At 33.5% G+C, this 23,046-nt stretch overlaps 2 protein-coding genes and 1 long non-coding RNA gene across 3 annotated transcripts; 1 reads left to right on the top strand and 2 right to left on the bottom strand.

Moving 5' to 3' along the window:
* The first annotated feature begins 1,353 nt into the window (after nucleotides 1-1,353).
* On the top strand, nucleotides 1,354-4,210 carry LOC106418228. The gene is made up of 3 exons (XR_001283639.3): nucleotides 1,354-1,612; nucleotides 2,087-2,747; nucleotides 3,766-4,210. It is a non-coding gene; the product is annotated as an uncharacterized LOC106418228 (long non-coding RNA).
* LOC106418224 (putative kinase-like protein TMKL1) lies at nucleotides 4,037-6,498 on the bottom strand. Its single transcript, XM_048751095.1, has 2 exons — nucleotides 5,019-6,498; nucleotides 4,037-4,874 (listed from the first exon to the last, which is right to left on the bottom strand). Exons 1-2 carry the CDS (start codon nucleotides 6,400-6,402, stop codon nucleotides 4,231-4,233), a joined length of 2,028 nt encoding a protein of 675 aa, XP_048607052.1. The 5' UTR covers nucleotides 6,403-6,498; the 3' UTR covers nucleotides 4,037-4,230.
* An 8,467-nt stretch (nucleotides 6,499-14,965) lies between these two features.
* LOC106418223 (B3 domain-containing transcription factor ABI3-like) lies at nucleotides 14,966-17,765 on the bottom strand. The gene is given in 6 exon segments (NM_001315761.1): nucleotides 14,966-15,127; nucleotides 15,222-15,298; nucleotides 15,402-15,448; nucleotides 15,579-15,679; nucleotides 15,818-15,910; nucleotides 16,110-17,765. Coding segments are annotated over 6 exon segments (2,136 nt in total).
* Between the last annotated feature and the right edge of the window lie 5,281 nt (nucleotides 17,766-23,046).

Here is a 23,046-nt window from a genome sequence, read left to right as displayed (position 1 = left end):
GATTGGATTTCTACAAATGCTATATCCAATAACTTTGGATTTATAAAAAATTTTAGAGATACCTTATTCGATAAGGGAGATTTGACAAAAACCTAAAATTTTATGAAACTCCTAGTCCAATAAGCTCCGCTTTGTCTTTTCTTTTTATGATAATCTTTGTGGACTAAGCAAATATTCTCATATAAATAAACATTGTATATCTTCATTAATCTCACATTCTTAAGGCATATACTATTTCTTTCAACTGAACAAATTTGATATTATTCTCTAACGCATACCGTTAATGATACAGTACACTATTTTGAGAGTATACTTGTATAGTTAAGTTTGCAGAATTTGTTTCAGGTATTATGAATAATCTCATACAGTTGTAAGTTGTAACGTAGGATTTAAAAATCTTACAGAACTGTTAAACATTACAAACAATTTATTGAGTTAAGAAAAAGGACATCAAATTTCAATTATGCATATATGTATAATTGTTTAACGACTTTTTCAAAAGTTTCATCAGTCTATATTATCAATTGATTTTGATTGGTTCGTCATTTTAATTTGGATCGTCGTGGTTACAAAATCTACTGAGAAAAAATATAGCTGAACAACTAAAATTAGGCCTGAGATTTTTATCTGAGATCAGGATTCGATCCGAGATTCGATCCGGATCCGATCTGAAAATCCGGATATCCGGAGGAACCGAATCCGGATCCGGATAGTAAAATGTTGGATCCGTCAAAGCTGGATCCGGATCCGGATATCTTGATTTCTTAATCCGGATATCCGGATCCGTAAGTTTTATTAATAACTATTTTTAAAATAGTAATATATATATATATATAAACTATTTATTTAATATATTTTCATTTTTATAATAGTATATGTAAATTTTATGTAAATTTTGTAATATTATACATAAAAATAATTAAAAACATTATATATTTTTTATTTTTAAATTATTGTTAATATTTTATATGTATTAATATTATTTTTTTATTTATTTTAAGGATCCAAATCCGGATCCGGATATCCGCCGGATATTATAATTTTTAGAAGGATATCCGACACCCGGATATCCGAGAACCCCGGATCTGGATAAGGATAGTAAAACCATGGATCCGCCGGATAAGGATCCGGATCCGGATCCGGATATCCGATTCGTCTCAGGCGTAACTAAAATAATGGGATAAAACTAAGAAAAATATCTACGTAATTCAGTAATAGCAAAATTAAAATAAAACGATAATATAGTCCAAAAAAAAAACAATGAACGTCATGAACAGTGAACTGAAACATGTGAGCGAAGTCCTTTCGCTGAATACTACCAAAACATACCCGTGGCAACCAAGTCGTCGGTAGCTTCAACTCCCTCTCTCATCTCTCCACTATTTTCTTCTTCATTGGCTTTGATTATCTACGATGTGTTCTACTCTCTCTTATTTGCACCTCTATGCTCTATATAAATGGGTCACATGAGTCACACTGATGAGTAAACTAAAAAGTAATACTAAGATGACATCTTCCATAGTTTCCAGCATGTTTTTCTTTGTTCTTCTTCTTATTGTGTTTCCGCATATGGATAAAACTCTTGGCGCACAAAAGGAGCTCCACAAACTCCGTGAGTCTTTTTGTTTTTCATAAGTCATGACTATTTTGGTTTACCAGTTAGGTAATTTAATTCAAGAATGTTAAACTGTAATGTTTTCTTGGGGGTTTAATATATTTTGGATTTTTGGATTAAATAATACGAAATAACAAAGGTAATACAGTAATACTGAAAATAAAACATAATTTTAGAAAAAAACTCCATTGGTTTAAGTTCATATATATTAAACCAAACTAATTCTAACTTCTAAAAAATTAAATTAAATTTTGGTATAGTTTTTTTCTCTTTTTGATCCGATTCAAACATAAATTTAGGTCTTGTCGATAAAAAAAAAGAAATCAGTGGATGTGAAGAAGAAAACATTTTAGTTGTCTTACAACCCAATTTAATTTTAGATTCGCTTTTAGCCACACTGAACTACAAATCAACACTAGAATTGCCAAACCATATATAAATGAGTAATGCATTTGATTGGCGCTGGTGCAGAAGAGACAAACCATCCTGATCAAGTGACAGTCCAAAGGCAACGCCGCTATTTTATTGGTCCTCCGTCTATTCCGTGCCAACACTACCAGCGATGCAAGCGTACTCTACCCACTCCAACCCCTCCGTGCCACTTCTACCAGCGATGTAAGCGTACTCCACCGACTCCAACCTCTTCTAAAGGCAAATACGGATCTGGTCACTGATCTCACTATAGAGTCAAATGCGTTATATATGTATCGACGTTTCTACGATATCGGTCGCTTTCCAGTTTCTGTGGTTCTTCGTCTCGTGTTGTCATGTTTCTATAGATTTATCATACATATTAGTAAGTTGGAACAATATGTAAAATTTTAATATTGTATCCATAGATCATGAATGCCCACCATCTCAATAAATAGACGTTATTATTTTAATAAACAAATGTAGTTGTAACATTACTTTGTCCCCTTATGCTTTTTATCTTAACGTCGATCTCATATAATCTCAAAATTTTTATTTTTTTTATAACTATTGCATCTGCGCAGCCACATTCCCAACTATCCCTTTTTCGGGAGTCCAGCACCCCAACGGAAGAGATGTTAAATCCGTTGTGACCAAGGCTCGAACCCGGGTGGCGGACAGTACAGCTATACTTCCTTTACCACCAAGCTACAAGCGCTTGGTTATAATCTCAAAATTTCCATTATGCTATTTATCTTAACGTTGATCTTATCTATTGCAATGCATTATAAAGTCATAAAAATTTACTAGTTATTTAATTAGATCAAACCAAAAAATAAATCTAATACTCTAAATTTCTTATATTATTATCTAATACTCTAATACTCTAAATTTCTTATACTCAAAAAAAAAAAATAATAATAAAAAAAAAAAATCTAGTACTCTAAATTTCTAATACTCTAAATTTCTTATATTTATAAATAAAAACGAATAGACATCTAAGAATAAATTATTTTAAATAATATAATTTTATAATAAATATATGTAAAAAACAGTAAACCCTACTTAAACACAATTTCACAAAATTAAATACATATAAATCAATTTTACTCTTTATTTTATCATTAAAATCAAACTAAACTGAATTATTAACACAAATTCACGAGTATCGGAAATATAAAATCTAATTTTACATATAAAAATGATTTGTTCAACCAATGTTTTAATTTTACTTGAGTAGACACAACTTTGAATTATAATATAAATTATTATATAATACTAATATATCTAAAAATGAGTCAATTCATTAAATCTATTAATCCATATATTTGAATGAGTTATGGATTGATCTAATCCATTAAGTAAATGGTTTGGGTTGACCCATATATAATTCATTAAAAACTAAACTCATTTGAATATGGTTTGGTTTGAGTTGGTTTATCCATTTTGACAATTGCATATTATAATATATTTTTTCCTTTTTTAAAACTGGATAACACAATACATCATCGTATAATGTTTAAATCTATTACATACGATGATTATAATCTTTTATATATGTTAAAAAAGCTTTTATATATAGCCCTCTCCTCATTTCTCCTACAAACAAAGGAGAGACAGAGCTTCAATATATTGTCAATGCATTTACAGACAAAGAATGATAGAATTACTACCAGTTTATGAAACTGTCGACACTGTCATTGTTGGATATATTGAAGCTCTCTCTCCTTTGTTTGTAGGAGAAATGAAGAGAGAGCTATATATAAAACCTATGCAATCCGAGAAGCGACGTTTACGCCTTTGGGATCCTTCTCTCAGCAACTGGTAATAATTCTAACATTCTTTGTCAGAGATTCTCGAATCTTTCTGTTGTTAATTAGTGAAAGCATAGGTTTCTGCATTCTTCTGTTGTAAGTATGCTTAACTTTTGGTGCCCTTGAATGCATGATTAGTATGCAGTGTTAATTAATTAAAATTTAATTGTATAACCCCTCAAAACCAAGACAGAAGAAAATAACCGAAGTAGATTCATCATATTAGCTTCTTCTGCTTCTGTTAACACCATTGTCATTGACAAAGATAAACTAAAAATAAAAATGAAATCAGAATGGTTCCTTTCCTATGAAACAACAAATGCATATAACCAACAACAAAAGTGAGAGAATAACAAAAAAAAAAAAAGCTTTGTAAAACAGAAACCAAACTCAGCAAGGTGTCTCAGCGTCGCTCCTCGTTTCCGTAGGGCTATACAACGCTGATCTATTCCTCGGCCTGTTCTCTTCCAACTGCTTCACAACCTCTTCCATACTCGGTCTAACCGTCGTGACAGGAGCACAGCATCCCATCGCTAGCTTCAACGCATGAACCAAACCTTCCTCCATCGGACTCCTGATCCCTTTCATCGCCTCCAAGTCGAAAACCTCCATCGTCGTCTCCTCCAACACCGCGGCTTTAACCAAAGAAGGCAGATCCACGTACTCGCCACCGTTCCTCCCACTCTTTCCAGGCTTCTTCCCCATCAGCATCTCCAAGAGAAGGATCCCAAACGCGTAAACGTCGCTCCTCGGATTGCATTTCTTCATCTTGTGGAGCTCAGGCGCCTTGTACCCGTCTGATTTTGCCTGCGAGACGATCTCATCCGCCACCGCTTGCACCATGATCTTATCAAGCCCAAACTCAGTTAGCCTAGCGAAGAAGAAGTCGTCGACCAGCACGTTTTTCGATCTTATATTGCCGTGGATGATGGGAGCTTCTTGTCCGGTGTGAAGATAAGCAAGTCCTCTCGCTATTCCCAACGCAATCTTGTGTCTCCTGGCCCAGTTCAAAGCCGGCTTCCCCGGTTTGCTTTCTGCACAATCATTCAAACAACACATGAATACTATTTTTTTTTTTTTAATTACCAGGAGGTTCGGGCCGAATGTAATATTAGTTTCGTCCCAGTGGTCAATCGAACACAAACTGATCAATGAGAATAAAGATGAATGTTACCTACCGTGCAACAAATCATGTAAGCTTATGTTGGGAATGTAGTCATAGATGAGCAGCTTCTCTCCTCTCTTCCCCTGATAGAAAGCTCTCAAAGGAACCAGATTCTCGTGGCGAACGCGTCCTAGCTGCTTTATAACAGGCAGACAAGAGCTTCTATCCTTGCAAGTACCTTCTCTCAACAGCCTCAACGCGATGTTCCCTCCATCGCTAAGCTTCGCCTTGTAGACCGTACCGTAGTTAGTCTTCTCCATGACTTGCCCCGTCGCGTTCAAAACCTCTTCCAACGTCAGATTCTCACCGCCTTGGAACACAACTAACTTCCCTTCACCCTGACCACCACCATCAACCTCATCTTCTTCGTCGCCTTCTTCCAGATCATCTTCACTCTCTATACTACTCTTCCGCTTCTTGTTCTGCAAGTACCCTATCAGCAACGACGCGACAACGACCGCTCCAGACATTAAACCTATCACCAGTCCAGCAACGGCGCCAGGACTCAACCGAGAGGAGCCTAGACACGGCTTCAAAGGCAAACCACAGAGGCTAGGATTGTTCCCTTGGAAAGACTCAGCTCCAAACTTGGAATCACCGAAGAAACTCGGGAGCATCCCACTAAAGTTATTGTGAGAAAGGTTCAGAATTTCTAGCTGTAACAACCCCAAACCATCGGGAACAGAGCCTTCAAAGACGTTACTCGAAAGATCAAGCAACTTGAGAGCTTTAAACTTTGTTACGTACTCAGGGAACTCGCCTGAGAGCTTATTACCACCCAAATCAAGAACTTGGAGATTACCACAAGTCGAGTTCGGCAAGGCGGGCTCAGGCAAGGCCCCGGAGAAGGAGTTATCGTGAAGCTTCAACGAGACGAGGTTCTCACAGAGGTTCCAAATCGACGGAGGGAAGGCCCCGGCTAGGGCGTTACCGCTCAGATCAACGTCGGAGAGAGAGGAAGCGTAGCCGAGCTCGAGAGGGATGGGCCCGCTCAAGGCGTTGATGTTGAGGAAGAGGCTTCGGAGCATGGAGAACTCGCCGAGCTCTCCGGGGAGGGAGCCGGTGAGGTTAGCGGAAGGGAGCTGGAGAGAGAGGAGGTGGAGGGAGGAGTCGTTGTAGAGAGAGAGGTTTGTCCATTGGGATGAGGGTGAAGAAGAGAGGGCGGTGCATTGGAGAGGGGAGCCGTCTGAGAATACCCATTTTACCCCTCTCCATTGGCAGACGGGAACAGATGAGTTCCAAGAGGACAAGAGGAGGCTCTCGCTGGCGCCTTGGAGCGAAGGTTTGATCTTTCCCACGAGGAGCTTCGCGTCAGAGGAGCCGGAGAGAGAGTGGCAGTGGAGAATGAGATGGAAGAAGAAGAAGAAGAAGACATGAAGGAATCTCAGTGAAGCCATGCCCACTTCTGAGAGACAAAGAGAGAGAAAGGTGGTGGCTTTGGTTTCAAGACTGCAACTTTGTAGTGGAATGAGAGTGTATGGACCATTTTGTAAGCACTTTGGTCAAAATAAGTAAACGGTTATGATTCTAACTCAGACCAGATTGATTACTAACCGTTGGATGTATCTAAAAGTTGGTGTCTTTTTTCTTTTATCAGAAAGTAAAGAAGTTTTTTTTTTTGTTAACACAAGTAAAGAAGTGATTTAAAAAAAAATCAAAGCGATGGACAAGAATGGTATAAATCTACTGATTACTACTGATTTCATAAAGTTGCTTTTCTTTGTCCCTTTAATTGATTAAACCATTAGCACGCTCAAATTTCGAATCAAGTCTTTTTTTTCTGCCAAAATGATAAAATATGTTTTGTTGTTAATCAGAGCGAAAAATCTTTTCTGTATTGTGATCTTGAATCCTGTCCGTACATGAGTCATGGAAGACGAGAGATAAGTGAATCAACGGTGGAGGAATGTCAAATAGTTATGGTTTCGAGAAGACAACAATGTATTGTAAGAAACCAAGGAGTGTGGGAAAAGAGCCAATTTTTGAGAAAAAAAGGAAAGATAAAGCAGAAGTGAGAAGTAGTTTTGTCTATGTCCTTTTGTGTATTGCCTGTTTTCGAAATTTAAACGGTGGCAATCGAGTACACGGTCGGTATCTATAAAAACATTTTAGAGTGTTGATTGTATTTTTATCACTTACAAATAACAATGTAATATATCCTATTCATGTTGATGAAATGTCGTTAAGTTGATCCCAATCAGTTCAAACAAATTCTTGATAAATTTTTTTTTGGTTTGATCAGACTTTCTATAGACTTATTTGTTTTAATTAAAAACTGATTTTTAAATTAAACAGGATCGAGAAAGTTTGATTTCACTCATTGCTCTTTGTTGCAAGTTGGAAAAGTATGTAACGTCTAAACATTAAAGTAATAGTATTTCATTTGTTTCATAATAGATAAAGTTTTGGTTCTTTGCACGTATATTAAAAAATTATATTTTATAAACAAAAAATCTTTGAAATATAATTTAAAACTAATTTATTTAATTATAAATAAAAATAGTAAATATACAATTGGCTACACAATTTTGATAAAGTTAAAATTACCTAGATATGTGAAACATCATCTATTGTGAAACAACAACAATCACCTAAAACATATCTATATCGAAACGGAAGGAGTAGCATGTACTAGTTAGTTGAATAAAAAGATGAGCAAAATGAAATGATAAATGAATAAAGATTGATTTCACTCATTGCTCTTGGATATAACAAATGAAATCATTCCTTGAGCTTTAATGCTTTAACAAATACTTTTTCCAATGTGTTTTTACCGGCGAGTTATTTTGTTAAAATAAATACTGAATGTTAAGTATCCCTAAATAGCGAGAACACTAGAAATCGTCAAAGAAGTCAAATTTGATCATGTAATAAAAAAAAAGTCAAATTTGATCATAATAATAAAGAGCAATTTTACATATGTTCACCAGATATGAATCTCATGCAACTTTATAGAAGAAGAAAGATAAAAACATAAGGAATCTCTGATTAGATTAAGACACAACTATGTCACGTCTTTATCAACAACTAAAACTGTTCCATTCCCACGCTGCTCCTTTTGTAATCAACTTCACTTTCATAACATCAGACATTCTTCATCAATTCCACCTTTTTCTCAATAAGTCATATGTTCTTAAGTTTCAGCTCTCTCATGAGTCATGCCTCAGTAAAAGGTCCAGGGGCAGGTCGATAATCTTTAATCTCTATTATTCCATGTTGTGCAGAGTGCAGTTTTAGTTTGGGCAACTCCATCGGTAAATGTCTTTAAAACAGGTTCTAATCTCAAAAATAATACTAATTTAATCATATCTAATTTTGTAATTAAAATTTATTTCTTCTTAAAAAGGCAAACCAATAGAAAGTTGACAAATGACAAAACAAGATTAGAAGCGGTGCTTAAATGTTCTTTTTAAGAAGCGGTGCTTAAATGTTCGTACTCTTTTTCATTATTTTAATTTTTTTTTTGTTTTAAGAACCATGATAGAAACGGTCATTGAACCTGGTCTTACTTACAAATTAATAATACGATATTGTAAATATTACCACAATATTAAACAATTAAAATTTAAAAATCTTCCTTCGTACGCGCGCGCATGTGGTGGGGGGGGGGGGTAACACTGAATAATACAAATTCGAAAGAGTATTTTACATTATAAGACAGTTTCCAAGTTTTTATTACATTCTAGGTCAGTTATCACTATTGAGGTAGTTTTTTATGACTAGAAACCAAACCATCGTTAACTAGATTCCCTTTATCTAACTAAAGTGGTCTCACAATTTTCTAAAATTTATTACTTTTCTTCTCTTTCTCGAGAATAAACAAACATAATTATGAAATCAAAAAGCTTCTTCTTCACATCTCAATCTTCAACTTCTCGATCTCAGATCATCTATGCTACAGCTCCTCTTCGTCGTGTTTCTTGGTCATCCTCTGTGACTACCGGTGAACCTCCGTCGAGCTCGGTCGCGAAACTGCATGTTCGTCTTCTCCTTTGCCGTGAAATCAACACAAACAAATTCTTCCTCCATGTCGTGCTATTCATTTCATCTCCCTTGTGCTCGTGGTGGTTGTGATGTTCGAAATCCGCCGCAGTGGCCGTGTTTCAATTCATCTCCCTTGTCCTCTTCAGCTCATTTCCCTTGACAAAAACTCACTATTTTTTAAATATGAATTTGAAAAACATTTTATAAATGATAAAACTATGATCATGAAGTGTAACCTATAATTAAAACGTAAAAGAATGAAAAATTTTGTGGAAAAAATCAATAGCGGCCGCAAATTTGTTGCAGAAAACCCAAAATTCTGGGAAAGATGAAGACATATTTACTAAAATACCACTGATTAAAAAAATTGAAAATAAACAAAGTATGTACACATTCATGGGTGGTACACATGGATAATAATGTGTATGTACACTATTAGATTAGTAATTTGTAAACACATCTAAAGTTGTTTGTGTGTTTAACATATACTTATAAAGAAATTTACATGTACACATATGTTTTTGACATCGACAAGGGATACATGTACAATATACATATTATATCTTATCAGATATTTACATGTACACATATTTTTGAGATACATGTTATATGTCCAGTATGTTGTAAACTTGTGTACATGTTTAAGATACAATTTTCAGATATTTATATGTACACATATGTTTGAGTGTTATCTTTTTGTTAGCTCAATATGTACTTTGACATAAGTGTTATCTCTGTTGTGACATCACTCTTAATCATGCTTCAAACTGTTAGAACACATGAATATGCAAAAATTATCAACGTGTACATATAATGTATTATCCACATGTACGTTTAGATGAATTATATCCATGTGTACATCATTATGAACAAAAGTGCAAAAAGATGATACTCCTCCATTGTTATTGCAGATCGCACTTCTTGTCGGCTTCTTTGACGACAACAGAGAGTCGGTGAACAAGTTGATGAACAAAACACAAAATATATGAGTCAAGAACAAGCTGATGAACAAAACACGAAATTCAATTCATTTTCACGGTACGTGTGTATGAAATAGCGTACATGTGTACAGAAAATGGTGTACATGTATACAGAAAATGGTGTACATGTGTACGAGAAATATGATAGTATACATATGTAAAACAACCATAAATTAATCAAGCTAAGACCTACCATGAAGCTAGCATGAAAACACACACATCAATAAGAAGCTCTTAAACAAGGTGGGGGTTGGATTCAAAACAGAAAGCTATGTTATTGATGATTGATGTGGAGTAGATTCATTGCTGACCCAAAACAAATAAGAAATCACTCACCTTGCTTAGAGAGATCAATAGAAAGAGAGGATTTTGAATCTTATTCTAGGGTATAACGACTGACCCACTCCAGCGAGAATATCGGTGGAGATGCCGGTGAAAAAAAGAGATGATGAGGAACACCCATTACTATTTTCAGAAGAAATATAACGACAAAAAAGGAGATGATGAATGTGGCTGAGTAAATTTGAATCGTTAAAGGTTAAAGTACAAAAGCAAATCCAATGGCCAAGAAATGAAACATAAATAAGTCTTGTCAAAAGTGTTAGATTTAATTTGAACCATTGAGTGAGAAGAGAGATGTGTGGTTGAGGTTAATTCCCGCTAATATAATACTTTGGTTACTCAGCTGGTTAGTTACGAAGTGACTAATTTGTTTAGGAAGAAGGGAAGCAGTTAGAAGAAAATGTCTTAGTAGAAGAAAGTGACTTATTGTGTTATAATAAACTTAAAACTACCTCTGAGTGTAATTCTTTCAATCCTGACCAAAATTCCTTTTCGTCATTCCTGTACAGTACCTCATTTTATTAGTTGTGCAACCTAAAACTCCATAAATTCAGTCTAGTATACAGCGAATCCTTCAACAACAAGAAAAAAGTCTAGTTTTGTGACTTCGATTTTCTGTATCTCATTTGTTTTCTGTTGTTGAAGGTTGTACTACTAAAATTAAGGAGAAATACAATGTTTTACAAGGGTCGTAGGCCCAAATGGCTAAGTAGCCTAACTTGAATCACAAAAGTAGTTAGCCCATATAAAACAGGCCAACACAATTATCCGGTTCATGGCAACATTTGAATGAATGGTCGAACATTGAAAAGGGTAGGAACGGTTTTTGCTGACCAGTGCATGTCAATAGTTGCATCGTTTCTATAGCAATGTGGGATGGTGATCTCGAACATTGGAGACCATATTAACATTTCATGTTTTTTTTGGGTTCTTACTGGATTTGGATTTTCAGTATTTAAAACATCTCTAATGTATTGCTTAATTTTTTTTATCCTCCAATGCATTGCTTAATCTATATTATTAAAAGAGAATTATCCATTTGAAAATGTTCTTACTTCATTAATTAAACACTCTATTTTTTTTGCTTGTCTTTTTCAGTTGCATTTATGAAATATCATAAAACGAATAAAACTGCCTAATTTATTACTTGTCTTTTCAGTTACATTAATGAAATATGCTTAAATGAATTTAAACTTCCTATTTTATTGTTTGTCTTTTTCAGTTAACTTAATGAAATATCCTTAAATAAATTTGGACATAATGTCATTTAATCAACAAAAAAAACTCATGAGTTATCCTTAAGTGCATAATTTTAATAATAGAGATTTTTAAAAACGAGCATCATTAAAATGTTACCTAAAACATGCAGCACTAATATATAACATGCATCAATAAAACTAGAATTTGACTCACACAATTGTACGGATATTATTTTCAGTTGATTAAATTTAAAAATAATTATTTATTCAAAAAATATTTAAGAATGACTATGTTTTTAAAAATTATATGATATTATTTGCTCATAACTCATTTGTCATTTGATAAATTGTTAGAAAGAAAATTTTAGCATAATATAACTCAGTTGTCATTTGCTAAATTTATGGTTTTTATTTATATTTTTTATTATTTAATTATAATATTTTCATTTTATATTTGAAAGATAAATGAATTTTATTTCAAACAATATTTTTGTAAATGTATTTTTTAAAAAATAATCAATTAAATTTGTTATTATCATTGAATATCATTATTTTTGACATAATTTGAGTTTTCGTTTACATCAAAACTTATCATATTTTAGGATAATTTTAATTTAAAATGTAATTTTCATATTTTTCAAACAAATTCTAAAAATATTTTTTAAATATTTTGTTATAATTTTTAAAAACATATTGAGTTGCATTTCAAATAAAAAGGTAAAGATATTAAAAATATTCTAATTAAAATATGTAAAATTTAATATATTTTAATGAAATGGTCAAAATAAAAAAAAATTACACATAAAATAATCATGATTTTTGTTAACTGGACGGATCATTATTTATATGATATCGCATACAAAAGAAAAATTTCTGTTTTTAAAATTATCTAATTAACTCTATACTCATTTTTTATATGATATCACACATTCGTAAAAAAATGATAGTTTAAGATGTAAAAAAAATATTTACTTAATGAATATAATATGAACGAATATTACAAATACATCATTTAATAAAATAAATAATTAAAAAGTGAAAATTCATACCCGCGCGCCAACGCGGATCTGGGTCTAGTTTTTTCTTTAAAATACAGTAACTTCGTAATTTAGTTGAATTTCATTCTAATCATACTTTATTATAGAGCAAATATAGAATACAAGTAAAAGATGAATTATCAATATTTTTTAGGGTGAATTTGCGAATGACCAAATTTGAAAAGGAAATTAAGTGCAGAGCATTAATTTTGACATAATTAAGTCCATAACAATTATGTCAAGTTTTATCCGTTACTACATTTTTTGTTCAAGTTACCAGTAATAGAGAGAGAAAATTGTTGACATCAACAATTTGACACTCCATAATTAATTATCACACGTAATATAACCAACACCACACTTTTGTTTAACACATAAATATGCATCTGATTTTTCTATACCATATCACTGAAATATAATAGGATTTAAAATCAACTCAGATCTAGTAAATACTAAACTTTATTCAAAACCTCAATTCCTAGATACTAAACCCTAAACTTTAAACATCAACCTTCCATCTAAATACTAAACCCTAAACCCTCATTACTGAACCTTAAACCCAAATATAAACCTTAAACCCAATTATCAAAATCTGAAAATAATATATAATATTATGTAATATTAAACTAAATCCAAACCTAATTTTTGAATAGTATAGGACTCCAATCCAACACGCAACTCCTCAATGCTAAACCCAAACCCACCTTCCAAATACTAAACCCTAAATCCTATCGCTAAACCCAAACCTAAACTCCCACCTTCCAAATACTAAACTCTAAATCCTAATCACTAAACCTTAAACCCAAGTATAGACTCTAAACCCAAATAGAATTGAACAAAATACATAGTATAGTACAAATTGGTGAGCAAAATAGAACATTCTTTATTAATCGTCAAATGGAACATACATAATACAATACGGTCACTAAACCCAAACCTCAACCCCCACCTTCCAAATACTAAACCCTAAATCTTAATCACTAAACCTTAAACCCAAGTATAAATTCTAAACCCAAATAATATAGAACAAAATACATAGTATAGTACATATAGTTGTAAACTAGAAATTGATAAATAATGAATTTATCAAACAATCAATGGTACAATAATACAACAACCGTAGCATACTATTTATTTTGGTACTTGCGAAAGGTACAAAAATATAAGAATTGTACTAGACTATAATTTTCTTTCACTACATATAGTATAGTCGACGAGTTTATCTTCTTTACATTTTCTTCTTTTTGCAGACATGGTGATACACACATTCATTGGTCCAAAGTAATTATTCTTTACCATACCATATCAATACAACATACTATAACAATTTAAATAACAACGAAAAAATCAAGATCAACATTAAAGAAACTCAAAAAGAAAAAGAAATCGTTGTGTCGCCTCGTCGTTCTCTATGGTGTCATCTTCTCCTCCAAATTCAATTTCACAAGCCCAGAATCCATGCTCTTTCTTCGTCTTGAGATGAAGTGGCTTGTGTTCGTATGTATGAAAAAGAAACAGAGATTGGATGAGAAGAGGGAAAAAAAAAGAGACGTGCACCAATGATAACTACAATTTATTAAATCATTTATTTAATATTTCTTTTAATAAATAATTCTCAGCATATTACACAGGTTGAATTGGAGGGTAATATAGCATTATTAAATAAAATAATGTAGATGAAAGTTAGGGGTTTTAGTTATCTCATGAATTATAATTTGTTTGAAAAGTTATACAGCCTAATTTCCCTGTTTTTTAATTAATTCTATTTTTGTTCCATTATACAAAGATATGAAATGAAGTTGCATAAGATTTCTTTTAAACTATTTTGAAATATAATAAAACATAGCGTAAGATTAGAGATATTCTTTTACCAAAAAAAAAAGAAGATTAAGAGATATTCTTCATTTTCAAAAAAAGATTAGAGAGATTCTTATCTTCGAAATGCCTAGCCCCAAGTATAACTATAGCTTTCCGTTCACAACAATCCCAATAGGTAAAGTGATAAACTCTTTGCACGTCCAACATCATCATCCATGAAAACATTACACGCACAAAACATTCACATCAGAACTATATGTCAGCTCAGTGCATCATACGTGAAATAAACAAATTTACAACAACAAAAAAATACTGTAACAACCTCCCCTGAAATATAATACAAACACCATTTCCAGAATTAATTATCTCTACAACATCCATAGGTAAAAAAGGAGGTATTTAAAACAACTCGAGAAAAAAGGAAAAATGGAGTAAAAGTTGGACCTTGACAAAAACTGCTTTAATCATAAACCTCCGTTGGTCCGCGAGATCCCATGCATGCACGAGAAGTGGCACACTCAGGTACGCTGCCATTTTTCTCCTTTTTGTCTCTTTATTATTTCGTACATAATAATAATAATATTTACATTGTTTTATTTTTCATTTAACTGCTTGAGAAGGTGGTGAAGCGACTATATTTGCAGACGGAGAGTTGTTGTTAATGCTCCTCTGCGACTTGCTTTGTCTCTTCGTTACAGCTGCTGACGACGACGCCTCTGGCTTTTGTCCCGCTGGTTGTCTTACTTTAACCCCTCGTATCAACTGCCATATATACGAGATTTAATTATGCTAACAAAAAAATGATAAATTTGAATATTATGAAAATAACGAAGATAAATGTGGTGTTTCTTCTTACATATTTTCCACACTTGACATCGGAGTATATGACTATGAAGTCACCTTCTTGGAGCCCATTTGTTTTCACAAAATCGCCTGTAAACATGTCAAGAAAAACAAGTTATATAAAATTAGAAAAGAAAAACTATGTAGAGAAAAATAAAATTTAGTAATGAATGTTGTGTTTTGAAGATCGTACCGGTGTTCTCGAGGAGATACATCCTACTTTTGTTGTTCGGCCAAAATCTGCATACCAATTAAAGATAACGTTTCATGAATAACCGAAGATTGGCCAAGTTCCAATTCTTGACAGATACACTAATAAATTCATTTATAAAAAATCAAAATGAGCAAGTTCACTTAGTTCGTAGTTTACCTATAGCGCAGGTTCCAAACACGAGAGGTTCCAATGTCTTCCATGGCCAGAGAGATGCCGTCTCTTGCCTCCAGCTCCGGCAAGTGCGTCTCAGCTTCTTTCTGTTTTAGATGAAATAGAATTAATAAAAAGTAAGAAATTAAATAACAACAATTGACAAAATATTTTTACTTGAACGTAGAAACTAATATATATAAAAAAGGAAAACAAAGGTTCCAAGAAAATAGAAGTAAACTCACTTTTGGCAAGACGATTCTTCCGAGATTACCCACGTCGCTTTGCTTCAACACTTTCTGCAAGAGAAACCGCAAGTTCTTTTCTGGTTTCCATCCCTGAAATTAAACAAAACACACCCAAAACACAGAAACAAAATCAAAACAAGCACTTTTTTTTTTTTTTTAAAACACTCAATTTACATAGCAAGTATAATCAATATCTGCTTCATCCACTATAACAACATGTGCAATTTAACCACTCTTTGCATGTAGATAAAAGTACTCAAAGAGAAGGATGATTTTGCATGTACAGTACCTGCCGGCGATCTGGTACCACCTGCTGACGTGGCATAACAGAAGAAGAGCCAGCTCGGTCCATGGTGGGCAGCTGAGTCTCCATCGCCGGTAGTTGAGATGATACCGGCGGTGGCATGGCAGGGACATTAGGCCAATACATCCAAGTCCCGCCAGTGGCTGTAGTAGGTACATGGTTAAGCTGAGGATCCACCGCACCACAGACTTCTCCGATTTGAGTCTGGTTTTGCTGATTGTTGTTGTGTCTATGGTGGTGAGACAAGAACCTCCTCTGTCTCGCCATCCTTTTCTTTCTAGCCTCTTTAGTAGCTGAGGAACACAAACGAAGCAATCCCTGATCTCTCATTTGCCCAGACGAAGGAAGATAAGGATATTGATACGGATTCATGTTGTATCCAGTGAAACCACCTCCAGGGTCTTGAAATGGAGTATACTGAGGGTTTGGCATAGTGAATTGCTGAAGTGGCATGGGACCAGACTGTGGTGGTGGCCACGTCGGTGGAGACTCGAGTAACGGAAGATACTCTTGAGGCGGATAATTTGGAGCAGGCATGTATCCATAACCCGGATCCGAAACAAAAGCCGGTTGTTGTGGTGGTGGTGGCTGAGGCGGCGGCGGAACCCATGTGGACGGTGAGAAACATGTTTGATCAGACGGTGGGATTAGGTTAGGGTTTTGAAAAGGATCTTGTTGATATGAGAGATTGTTGTTGTTGGTGCGTCTTCTTTGTAGATGATTAGTTTGAACCCATTCAAGAATCAGCTTCAAAAGCTGTTTCATCGCTTCTTTCCCACCGCCTAGCCTTTTAGCCGCTGATTCAATAGTAGCTTTCTTTATCTTCACTTTCCTCAGATCATCAGCTGAAACCGTCTCCTTGTTGTTCTTCAGCCACTCCAAGAACACAGCCGCAAGATCATCCTCTTGTTCCAGCGAATGATTCATCACTTGCATGTCTCCTCCACTATTATTATTATTATTCTCCAACATTGGAACAACGATCTGGTCTTGTCTCTCGAGCGTTTGGTCCATCAAGTTAGGGTTTTGCGTGTCCTCATCTTGGTTAAAGATGGCTGACGTATCAAAGAACTCGTTGCTATCGAGTAGATCCATGTACCCGAAAGTCTCCATCATATCAATGCAATCACCACCGCCTTCGCCGCAACCGAAACCTTGAGTGTTATCCAACTGAATCTCCATGGAAGCAGTGGACTGTAGTGCGGCTGAAGACTCGACATCACAGTTTCCTGATGCGTACTGGTTTTGATTCTGAGTCGTCGGATCTTCACCGTCTGATTTCAGTATAGCCCAAGAAGCAGCTGAGGAAGTGGAGGAAGAAGCTGCCGAGGAGGAAGAGGCTGAGGAGACGATTGCATTGACGGGAGCTGGAGATGTTGAAGATGATGAAGATGAGGACATGCATGGGAAGTCAGGGAGTGTTGGTAGATCTCCGTAGAACATTGAAGGGTCATGGTGAACAATTATATCATCCTCTTCACGATGACCATGACCATGGTCTCCTCCATGGTCATCTAGCCAGATCTCTCTACCGACATCACCAATTCCATCCATCAAAATAGTCTCATCAGCGTCTCCGGCGAGTATTCCACAACCCTCCGCCAGATCTCCTCCCTTCGCGGCCACATGCAAGGTTTTCATCGGTGTGATGGATCCGTGAATAATCCTTTCTCGTGGAAGTAGAAATGATAATATCTTTTGGGGAGTGAGAGAGAGGGAAAGTTAGGGCTTTTAGTATTTTGTACGGACCGATAGGGTTTGTATGTGAGTAAGGGGGCAAAGAAAAAGGAAAAATTAACCCAACTTGGCTATAAATCTAATCCTCAAACAACATAAACTATCTGGCTATCCATCTCCATAGATATGCACATATAAACTTATATATTGCTATATAACCCTTTGAGAATTGGTAAGAGCTTGATGTGGTTGAGATTACTAAAAGAGAGAGAAAAAAAGATGGTCTAAAACATATGAATAGATCTCATCAAAGCTATTCCCATCAACTTCAGAGGGACAAGATACGATTGTAATATGGTCCAACTTTTGCTTGTAGATCTGAAGTATAAGAGATGTAATTTGTTCACAAAGATAGGTATTTTGTTCTAATGAAAGAGGTTTTGGTTTTTAGAGAGGATGAACGTATGAACAGCCCAATATCTAATCAAAAACAGATTTAACCCGAGGAAGGATATATACAACAAGACACTCTCTTCTTTTTTTATATTGACAATTATGGAGAGATAGTATAAAAATAGTATTATATATGTAAAACTATATAGGAAACATGGTTAAAAATCACCCCGAAGAAGAAAGTAACTTAAAATAAAAGAGCCCCATGTGTGTTCCAGTTTGGTCCATGATATAGATGGAAGTTTTTTACTATACTATTATTACTTCTATGATATAAAATATCCTATTGAATGGAACCCTTTTTCTGGCCGATAAGTTCAAATTTGGTTGAAGTTATTCGGTTTCTCTTTTGCAACATTCAATTTAACTCAGCGAGAAGAAATGGACAGGGACAAGAGAGGTTTTAAGAAAAAGAGATGTAACAGTTTTCAGCATCTGATTTTTCAAAGAAGACAAAAGCAAACGTTTTAAAATATATGACAATATTGACAAAGATGTTGAGGTCAGCAATATTTAGAACATTTAAAGCTCAATTAAAAAAAAAATTCTCATATTGTAAGAAAAGGCATTGGTTTTGACATTAAACGGTGCAAAAATCTACATAAATACACATTTTTAAGGGACCCCATTTTTAATTGATAGAATAAAAAAAATTGAAGAAAATAGAAGTCCCCTCGTGCCGCTAGTATCTAAAGGTTGGTACAGAAGTTTGTGCCCACTCGCCATACGTTCGGTCTTGAGTGGTGAGACCAAGCGGTGCTTCTTAATCCTTTTTTTATTTTATAAAACTATAAAATTTCCAATTATCAACTTTCTATTTCCTATGTGCATTCTCACTTTAACAAAAGCAAGTTTCCTGTCGGTTTTAAATTTATCTGCTCAAAAGATTCGAAAACTTGCACTTTGCTATTGAAGTGGAAGAGGTACATACAGATTTTATCAACCTGAAATTACTTTGACATAAACTAAAAATCTCGTATCAACCTGAAATAATTACTTTTACCATGTACTAAATAAACTTTTCTTTCCACAACTATACTAAAATATCTATAAATTAACAAAATTGTGATTTTTTAAAATTTATTAATCTATATTTAACTTTAATTTTTATCCGAAATAGAAAAATGTAAATCCATTTTGAAATATCACAAATTAAACAATGTAATTAATAATATCGGTTATCATAATAAAATAAATGTTAGCTATATAAGTAAAATTCTATCTGTTTTAGAAAATGATGTCTGGCTAATGTTTGTTTAATTTGAAAAAAATATCAGATAACTATTAGATAAATAATAAAAACAAGAGTTTATTTTTTTCACAAGTTTTTGTAGTGACTTGAGAAAAATAATAAAATAATTATCAGTTAAAATAAAACTAAAGATAAGTTCCAACAAAATTTAACTTAGTATATTATTTTTATTATATATTTACGTGTTATACAATTTTGATTCCATAAGTATTAAATTATATATAATTTAAGTTGTCACAGTGCAATCTTATTAAAATATAAAAAAATATAAAATAGTACTATTTTTATTTCATAATACTCGATGTTTCGTTTCAGTGCACAAAAATTAAGAAAACCACATTTTTCTAAAAAAAATATTTTACAGATATAATTTTAAAAGGGGTTTTTGCAAATACGACTTAAAACTTAAAGTCAAACACAAAACTAATCTATGTTTTTTCTGAAACTTTGACTTGCCTCTTTCATCCCTAAAGTTCAGATTATTCACGAAAATGTCATCACTTTTTTTTCTATTTTTTTCGGAAATGCATATTTTACTCTATCAGCCTCATCTTCCTCAAGTATTCACAATATTGCCATTGCCATCAATACACCAACCACCATGAACAATCAATTTAAAGCTCTTAATGTACCTAAAAATTGATTTACACTCTTTCTTTCTTAATTCTTATGAACTAAAAACAACATCTCTTTCACTTTTTTTCCATATTCATCCAAAAAACCCAAAATTTTGATTTTAAATTTTTTATGGTTCATAGAGCCATTGAAGCTTATGATTCTTGGTGGGTCACTTTTGTTTAAGATTCTGGGTGCTTGGAAAAGACTTATGTGTGCTAAACAAGTTATCTCACTGGTTGAAACTATGAAATTGAGATTTTTTCCAGATCTGTTCGTCCAGACGACTTACAGGTAAGTTTTCTGGTTGTAGACGACTTACCTGGAAGTCGTCTGGTCAATGCAGATGTTAGTTTTGCAATTGAATTTTAATTTATTTTTTTAGACGACTTACAGGTTAGTCGTCCACCTTTGTTTGATAAAAAAAAATCGAGATCTAGGGAAAACGGGTTAGTTTTGCATGTGACCGGAATGTGTCAGAAATTTGATTTTTCCTGGACGACTTACAAGTTAGTCATCCAGTAGAAAATTAAAAAATTAATAATTTTTTTTCTAGACGTCTCAGGTTAGTTTTGCAATTGAAATATTAAAATTTTTTTTTTTTTTCTAGACGACTTACATGGAAGTCGTCCGTCCGACGACTTACATGTAAGTCGTCCAGAATTTTATTCCGAGATTCTGGTCAAACCTTGCTTATCTTGGACGACTTACATGTTAGTCGTCTAGGAAAAAAAAAACTCCAGACGACTTCTGTGTAAGTCGTATAGAATTTTTTTTTGTTTAATAATTCAATTGCAAAACTAATCTGGGACGACTTACAAGTTAGTCGTCTAGAAAAAACAAAATATTATTTTTTCAACAAGTTAGTCGTCCAGAAAAAGTCAAATTTCTGACACATTCCGGTCAAACGCAAAACTAACACGTTTTCCCTAGACGACTTACATGTAAGTCGTCTCGATTTTTTTTTATCAAACAAAGGTGGACGACTAACCTGTAAGTCGTCTAGGTTAAAAATCAATTGCAAAACCAACCTAAATGGACGACTTCCGCGTGGAAGTCGTCTGGACGACCTCCGTGGAAGTCGTCTGCGTCAATGTTTAATAAACTTTCATTTTCCCTAAACTTATAAAGACTTTTTAATATTTTTTGTTAATTCATGTATATTAGTCAATATTAGGGCTACTGAATGAAATTTATAACTTAATTGGTGATATTTATGAGGTTAACAACATTTACGTTAATTAAAGTTTCTAACTGATCCGAGAAGACTTCCGTGGAAGTCTTCTACGCTAGTTTTTAAGTCTTCTACGCTAGTTTTTAAGTCTTCTACGCTAGTTTTTGAATAACTTGTATATTTAAGAGTGATAAGTAACTTCAAGATATCTAAAACTCATATTTTCAAAATATGTTTTATCCTTTAGTTTTACTAAATTTGACTAAGATTTTCAACAAAAACTTGTAAAAAATGTGATATGCTTTGACTAGTTACTATTGTTTGTTTCCATCTCTTTAGTATTATTGTTATAGACACCAATGATGATTATTGTTATGAGTTGGAAGAATGGTTAAAATGCTTTTTAAAATGTTGTATCAATATGAGGCTACCAACATTCTTGTTTATTAAGATGAGAAGAAGGCCATTGGAGTTTATTATTGCATATGAAAGATCCAAAGATAAGAAAAAGGCTATTGAAGTATATTATTTCATTGATTTGTAAATGTGTAAACACATTGTTAGCACATATATTACATCTTGGGAAACATTATTAGTGATTTTACAAAAAATTCACAACTAAAAGATTAGACATGCAAATCACAAAACAGACCACAAACAAAACTATTATAGATTATTCCTCTACAAATACAAGTTTGGACTCCACTTGATATGGAAGAAGACTTCGACGAAGTCGTCTAGCGCATTATATTTTAGACGACTAACAGGTAAGTCGTCCCAGAAGTCTTCCAGATCTGAAAAACCTGCATATTAAATCCCGATCTGAAAAACCTACATATCAAAAAACGTTCAAATGACTTAAAATAGAGAAAATGAGTGGAAGATTAGATAAATCTACATTTATAGAACACACAAAATACATATCTAAAATTAATAGATCTACCTTTAAATGAGTGGAAGATGAGAACCATCTGATTAAAAACCTGCAACAAAAAGATAGATTAGTGAGAAAGACATGAGACAAAACTGAAAAATTCATATAAAGTTTGGTATTTTCAAGTCAAAGAGATTAGAGTGGGTTTGGGGAGTTTTAGTTTGGGAAAAAAGTAATAACTTTATAAAACAAAAAGTTACCAAATGAAAAAAAATCAGACATAAAAGCTTACCAAAACGCTCAGATCTGTTATGAAAGGGAGAGACATGGGAGAAGACTCCGTCAGACGACTTCCTGGAAATAGTCTAGCGCATTATATTTTAGACGACTAACAGGTAAGTCGTCCCAGAAGTCTTCCAGATCTGAAAAACCTGCATATCCAAATCTAGATCTGAAAAACCTTCATATCTAAAAACGTTCAAATGGCTTAAAAACAGAGAAAATGAGTGGAAGATTAAATAAATCTATTTTTATAGAACACACAAAAATACATATCTAAAATTGATAGATCTACCTTTAAATGAGTGGAAGATGAGAACCATGTGATGAAAAACCTGCAAACACAAGATAAATTAGTGAGAAAGAGATGAGACAAAAAAAAATTGATATAAAGCTTAGTGTTTATAAGTTAAAGAGATTAGAGAGAGATTGAAGAGTTTTATAATGATGAACATTACATTTTTGTTGCAGCCATTTGAGAGAAGGAGAGAGAATGTGTAAATTTTTCTTTATATATGGAGACAAAAAATCCAATTAGGTTAAATATTTTTGATTCAGACGACTTCCTAGACGACTTACTTGTAAGTCACCCAGAAGA

The sequence above is a fragment of the Brassica napus genome, chromosome C3 (genome assembly GCF_020379485.1).
Source record: "Brassica napus cultivar Da-Ae chromosome C3, Da-Ae, whole genome shotgun sequence".
Taxonomy (NCBI): domain Eukaryota; kingdom Viridiplantae; phylum Streptophyta; class Magnoliopsida; order Brassicales; family Brassicaceae; genus Brassica; species Brassica napus.
Note: the sequence above shows the minus strand (reverse complement) of the source record. Positions and strands in the feature narration are given on the sequence as shown.